The sequence below is a fragment of the Phragmites australis genome, chromosome 2 (genome assembly GCF_958298935.1).
Source record: "Phragmites australis chromosome 2, lpPhrAust1.1, whole genome shotgun sequence".
In the NCBI taxonomy this organism is placed as follows: Eukaryota; Viridiplantae; Streptophyta; class Magnoliopsida; order Poales; family Poaceae; genus Phragmites; species Phragmites australis.
The window spans coordinates 40145583-40152363 of NC_084922.1; the positions used below are offsets into that span (position 1 = coordinate 40145583).

General features: G+C 40.8%; 1 protein-coding gene across 3 annotated transcripts; it reads left to right on the plus strand.

Annotated features, from left to right (window-relative positions):
• The first annotated feature begins 294 nt into the window (after positions 1 to 294).
• LOC133908834 (uncharacterized) lies at positions 295 to 6397 on the plus strand. Of its 3 annotated transcripts, none has more exons than XM_062351007.1 (10): positions 295 to 513; positions 2026 to 2185; positions 3303 to 3391; positions 3480 to 3615; positions 3716 to 3790; positions 4188 to 4309; positions 4404 to 4479; positions 4745 to 4794; positions 4969 to 5028; positions 5141 to 6397. In XM_062351007.1, the coding sequence occupies exons 2-10, from the start codon at positions 2045 to 2047 to the stop codon at positions 5172 to 5174; spliced, it is 783 nt and encodes a 260-aa protein (XP_062206991.1). In that variant the 5' UTR covers positions 295 to 513; positions 2026 to 2044; the 3' UTR covers positions 5175 to 6397. The 3 variants fall into 3 exon arrangements, 2 of the variants coding, with proteins under 2 accessions (XP_062206991.1, XP_062206990.1); XR_009908273.1 differs by lacking the exon at positions 4745 to 4794 and having other exon boundaries at positions 301 to 513; positions 5141 to 5625; positions 5718 to 6397; XM_062351006.1 differs by lacking the exon at positions 4745 to 4794 and having other exon boundaries at positions 301 to 513.
• Positions 6398 to 6781: the final 384 nt, after the last annotated feature.

Here is a 6781-nt window from a genome sequence, read left to right on the forward strand (position 1 = left end):
ATGCTGGAAATTAGCAATCCCCTTATTTATATAGTCTCCGCCGCGTTTCTAAATACATCTAAGTATGATGACGTTGATGTACGGATAATAATGGCTCCCCCAACTATTATTGTCACAAATGGGCGCCACATTATTTAATACCTCCCCATCTGCATATGATATATCTCTACTCTATTCCCAGTTCATCATGTATGATTTCTCTAAAAAAGGAAGTCCATTTTGTTTTATTTTATCTGTTCTTTGTTTTCTTTCATGTCAAGACAAAGTCCTCCCAATTGGCCATTATTATAATTCCAGTCCCCTTCTTCACTTCTCCCTTCCGCTCGTCCCCTTCCTGGGCTCCTGGCTGCCTTTTTCCCTTTCGTCTCGCAACAGGCGAGGCGAGGCGAGAGATCGGTCGTGGAAGCGAAATATATAGCCGGCTCCGATCCCAACCCAACGCAACCCGTCCCGATTGCTTTGCGCCAACGAGCGCGCGCCCCCTCCCTGCCTGCCGTAACCGCGCCGCGCAAGGTAACTATTGCCTTCTCATCCACCCCTCCCGCTCCCGCTCCGCTCTATGAGCTATTGGCGCTTCTCGATTTCTGTGGTTGATCCTGTCCGCCCCAAGAATCGTGGGGTAGGCTGCGGTTTCGAGGTGGGTTGGGTTGGGTTTTGATCTCGGTTTTGCCGCCTCGTGGTGGGGGTGCCACGTCGAGGGCGGAGCGGGAGGGAGCTGTGGCCGCCATGGCGCCTTGTGCTGGATGTTGTCTCGTACATTCTTGGGTTCGATTCTCATGGATTCTTGGGCGTCGATCGCGTTCGGTCATGTACTCAATGCGGATGGAGGTTACGTCCGTTGTTGCCTTCTCTCCCCCTCGCGTTTGGATGTTGGTTGGTGCGTTCGGTTACTGGTCGTTGCGAGCGACGGGATGCTGTGGCCGTTGTTCCCTTTTGATCTTTGTGACCCGTGCGGGAATCGATTCCATGCCCCGATTGGTCGCAATGTGCGGGAGGTTTTTCTCGTGCTGTTTTCTCGCTGGCGAGTTGGATTCTGCCGTGAAAAGTTTCCCCCCTTGCCCATCTTTATTCTTCGTGTTCTTGATTCCTTCTGCGTGCTTGGGTTGCCTTATGGGGTTAAAACGCCTCTTCAATGAGCTGCAGTGCCTCCCTGTCCTCGGTGCTATTTTCTTGTGGAAAGGGGACATCACATATTCTTTGGTTTCTTCGTGTGAATTTTCTTTCATTTTTTTTTTCTTAATGGTTGTTTATCATGCCGTTTGTAGTGATTGTTTGTCTGGTGCCACATGTCATGTGTCTGGCGAGGTTGCTACTTGTACTGAAATATCTGCAAATTCAGTAGTTGTTATCAATTGTTTTGTATTTGATGGATGCTCCATTAGAATTCTTGTTGCTTTACTTTGACAGTTATATTTAGAGGAATGGCAGATCATATGGTTAGTTCCGTTGCTACAACTGTACGTGTGTCAAGTGGTTTGGATTCACACTTGTCACTTGGGCACTTGGCTCATGTTGAAGGCCATGTTATTTGATTATCTGAGACTATGGTTCTAGTACTTTTTAATATGATGAATCATTTCCCTTCGGCAACATGTTGGTACTTTTTCACAATGTTAACTAGTTATTTGCTGCTCCTGCGCGGTCCTACTTGCTATTTTCCACTAGCGAACATGAAGTATGAAAGGAATTGAGTATTTCTGGTTTGAAGGTCAGAATTTAAAACATCCATAACTTGTTTAGTGAGTTGTCAAACTAGGTTGCCAGATCTATATGGTTCCCCATTACGCATTTAATTGTTGGATCTGTATGGTTTCCCATTATGCATTTAAAACATCCATTGCACATTTCATGGATGATTATCCAATTGTTCTGTAGGAATGGCCCATTTCTTAGTTCATCTTCTACATTTATGTGGTCAACTGGATAACTCAAAGTTATTATTGTTGACCTGCAGTGCTGGTCATTTATTATACTTGTGGTCTATGATTGAAAGTGTACCTAAATTTGACTTGTCTCTTTCATTAGGCTGCTGACTACATATTAGATGATGGATCTGTCCACAGCATCAGTAATGGCAACTAAGGCCTACAAGTACAAAGCAGAATCACTTGTTAAGGAGTACCTTCTTGCAGATTCTTATGTTTCATACACTGCTGTACTTGGTGGGATCCTGATGTGCAAGATGGTACCATTTTCCCCTCTTTTCTGTTGACACTTGACATTCATGATCAGCCTGCCTTTGAGTAAATATGCTCACATGTTCCATCTATTTAGATGTAAGCAAATGATTGCTGCAAGTTTGGTACTCTTTTTTTTTTTTTAACAAGAATGTTATGGGTAAATTGAGGACTGTGGAGGAGCCTGGCTTCAGATAAATATGTCAATGCCTACTCACCAAAGCAGAGCTAGAGATACATGACTGTAGGTAGAAGTAAATTAAGCTGTGGATGTATCTAAGATTGATCAAAAGTTTAAACTATTTGTGATTGTAACTTACATATACATATGCACATTGTGGTAAGTTTCCAGATTACTGTTGTAAAGTAGGTTCAACAGTTTGCTTGTCCTGTTATGACTCATTTAGGTTCAGCTGAGTTCATGGTAAGCTAATCTCAATAAATGCCTTTTGAAGCCAAGTACCTTATGTGCTTAAGCTAACATAAATCAACGTGAATCTTACCGACTGCCCCCATTTTCATTATATACACTGTTTGGCAGCACGGGTAGTAGGACTTGCATCACAACCTATTATGTGGCTCATTTATTTATTCTGCGCTATACTATGTTGGCTGAAGTTTATTATATGAGGCACAATATTGCTTTAATTTTTTTGAATAATTCAGTCTCCTTCAGGATGCCAGACAAAATAAACATGGGTTGAAACGCTAATAGTTACTAAAGAAGTGCTTGAAGTATTGACAACTTGGCTAAGGGTGGAACCCTAACCCTAAAATTTGGCTCTGATACTATGTTAGGAATAGCAACTTGTATTCCTGAGGCTCTGGGTCAGTATATATACACATGTACAAGTGACAATATGTAAGCAACCCCTTATAGACTGGGGATATTACACAGAGCAACAGTTCCTACTCAATATTTGGTGTTGCAGTGATCCATAGCAAATTAGCAAATGTACTGCAATATAAGTCGAAATAACATGCTGATAATAATTCTAGTTTTTGCTACTGTTAACCTTAAACTCTTGCATGGAACTTGATGTGATTAATCTGTATGTACTAGAACTCTAGTTGTTTTCTTAAGTTCTGCCCATTTCTTATCTAAGTTCGCATTTTGTTTCTCAGGCCTATGACATCACACACTTAATCAGCTCATTCTACTACAAGGGTTATGGTTCACTCACAAAAATCCAAAAGCTTGAGTGGAACAACAGGTGAAGCTGTTTGCATGCAAAAGTTATTTCTGATTTCACCCTATGTTTGTCAACGCTTCTATTCAACATTCACTTTTTACCTGTTTAGGGGCATGTCCACTGTCCATGCAATATTCATCACAGTCATGTCAGTGTACCTGGCATTCTTCTCCAACCTATTCTCTGATCAGCTGGATGGACCAGTAACCTTTCGGAGTTCAAACCTGTCCAATTTCACTCTGGGGGTAAAGGATATTAAGAGTTGATTCCCATTTAAGACTAGGCTATGTTAACATATACATTTGTGCTCCTTTGCCTCATATTAGCTGAATTTCGTTTTTCCAGGTTTCTGTTGGGTACTTCATCACTGACCTTGCTATGATATTCTGGGTTTATCCTTCCCTTGGTGGAATGGAGTATGTAAGTGAATATATGTAATCATTAACCTTTTATTCTTTAGTTTTGTTTTGGTTTCTACTCCCTCTGTATATAAACACATGCTGTTTTGGACATGGCATGGTCTACAAGAGGCAAATTCGACTACTAATTTCTTTCCACAATATGCTGGCAAAAACTATGAAAATCTAGTGAAACAAAAGTACTTCTCACGGTGAACCTATCTTTTTCATGTATACTGAAACTATGAAAATTTGTTTGTCTACAAGTATCAGTTCAAGTTTGCAAATTTTGATTGGACCTTGTCCAAAACAACGTACATTTGTATAAAATGACGTAAGTTGCTATTCTTGATTGAAAAAATAATATTGATTATGTCAGCTGTTGTATATATTGTTGACTACTGGTTGACCATTGCCAGGTTCTTCACCATATGCTGTCGCTTATTTCTATAGTCTATGCTATGTATTCTGGGGAAGGACAGTTGTACACATACATGGTTCTCATCTCTGAAACAACTACACCTGGAATCAATCTCCGATGGTATTTGATGAAATAAATTTACACCTTTTTTTGTCATCTCATTGTTTCAAACCTTCAATCAATCTGACCTGTTCTGTCACCTTTTGTGATAAAGGTTTCTTGATACTGCTGGTATGAAAAGATCCAAAGCCTATCTTGTCAATGGTGTTACAATGTTTGTTGCATGGCTGGTAAGTTGCTACAGTGTAATTGAAACCGCAAGTTACAATTCGTGCATTACTTGCAGTTGATCAGAAAGTAATCTACTATTGTTCAGTCTAATGCATGCATGCATGAATGAGCAGACGGATTGTATACCCAGATCTGAACTTATTACTTTATTAGGTTTAATGCATTGTGAGCTTCTTTAGTTAAGTTAGAAGTTTCTTTTTTTCTTTTGAATCACAGCCATCTTATGCTTCACTAGACATTTCCCTGCTCTCTGGGCTATTTTAGGAGGGAGGGAGATTCACTAGATGTTTCCCAGCTCTCTTGTGGTACAGTAGGTAAGAGGTAGGAGAAGGGAGTTATCAAAACTTTAGGTGGAAATATTAATGCTAGCAGTCAGTATCATGTTTAATCAATCTGTTGCCCTAATCAATAAGATAGTCTTTCTTGTACTGTTTAGGGACTCTCTATAATCTCCTTTCTAATGGTGGAGAACCGTTTGCTTACTGCAGATGGCACGGAAAATCTTGTTCGTCTACTTGTTTTACCACATCTACTTCCACTATGATCAGGTACTTTGCTTATCTATATTGAAAACAAGGGCACATTTCAATATCACACTGATGATTTTGTAACAAAACTTATCTTGGTTATTAACAGTAAACTTATCTTGTTTATTGACAGGTCATGCAGCTGCAAACCTTCAGCTGCATTCTGATATTTGCTGTGCCCACAATACTACTTATCATGAACACAATGTGGTTTGCCAAGATCGTGAGAGGCCTTAAAAAGACCCTAGCCAAGAGGCAGTGAAGAGAAGAATGGTAGATGCAAGCTCACGGAACATCTACGGTCGTCCCTTCGTACAGTCACTTTACATCTACATACACTTCCCAAGTAAAGCCGTTAGTGCAGCTCGTAGCCCAAGCTAAAGCCCCTGTACATGATTCAGAGATACACTTAACAGAGCCCAAAATTTTCCCTGGATATTCTACCTTGTACATACGCACGTCTGGTTATGGCTGAGGATGATTTTTCTGTGGATCAGATGCTTCGACGTCTCAACAAATTAGGTAGTGGTCATCAGATAGACTTAGAAAGGTTCAAACTTTGCGCTTCTACTTACAGGTTCAATATTCAGCTCTTATTGTTCTGACTCCATAATTATAGTGAGTAAATTTTCTATCGCTAATGTTCTCCAAACTGCAGTTAGCTTTGTGGTGCTATATGGCTATCCCTTTGATCTGCTTTCATGGTGCAGGTTGTGTGTTAAGGTTTATCAACATTGTTTGATTTGAACGGTCCAGCTTGTACTCATTTGGTGGCGCCTTGTGAGGGTTAATCCTCTCAAGTTGCCCTTATTCAGAGCAGAGGGAAAAGTTCAGAAACAAGTGTACCTTCCAAAGGCAAGTATTTTGGGAGTTGAGTATAAGAATGGCAAAAGGATATTGATGCGTGTTCTTGGTATGGTCCACAGATGACTTATTCTGTACAAAGTGTACATAACTGTACCCTCTAAACGCAGCGTTACTCGTGTGCTGAAGCCTTGTTCATGATCAACCGCTCCAACAAGCAACAATGTCCGAAGTGAGACGTCATGTCCAGAGAATTGCCAAGGTTTTGCTACGACATGCTACGGATGAGCGGCCCTTGAAACGACATAAATAGATCATTGTTCTCCGGACCGAAGATCTCATCTGCCTTGTTGAGAGTTCGCGCAAATATGAGCAGTTCAGTATTTGAACAATCATTTGAAAAGTGAGAGTTGGTCCCAACTTCTTCTTCTTCTTCTTCTTTTTTTTTTTGAACAATGATTGGTCCCAACTTCTAACTTCTCGAGGCTGCCGATGGGCATTGAGCTCCTTGATATTGGCAAGAAAAGCTGCAAATTGTTTGTAGGAGAGGCGACTCCCGGGAATGTGAAACTAAGTTATGCTGATTTTCTATGAAGAAGTTGATATATGTTGCAAGTTGCTAGGTTAGGATAACAATGGGCACATAAAAAGAAATGAGAGAAGTATACCTTGCTCGAGTCTAGTCAACGCGATTGATGCTTTCGTGTGTCTATGATCTTAGGCACGGCTATTTGATAGGTTTACACTCTGCAGATGTTACACATTATACCTAAGCGATATGCTCAACCTCCAATCCAACCGTTGCAAACGGATGAGTGAATTATACCAAGACATTCCAATCACCTTTCCTGCCAGACTTTTCTTCGAGATTTACCCCCAAGTACCAGATGTCATATACTAAAGGCTAGCCCCTTTTTAAGTCTAGGTCGGTTCTAACAACCTTCAAATAGAGAGACAGATGGTCATTTGA

Excerpts from the sequence above, each read along its gene's own strand:
- LOC133908834 (XM_062351006.1), top strand. The coding sequence starts at position 2,045 with ATGATGGATCTGTCCACAGCATCAGTAATGGCAACTAAGGCCTACAAG. Across the intron at positions 2,186-3,302 it reads GGATCCTGATGTGCAAGATG|GCCTATGACATCACACACTT; the intron begins GTACCATTTTCC and ends TTTGTTTCTCAG. Across the intron at positions 4,310-4,403 it reads CCTGGAATCAATCTCCGATG|GTTTCTTGATACTGCTGGTA; the intron begins GTATTTGATGAA and ends TTTGTGATAAAG.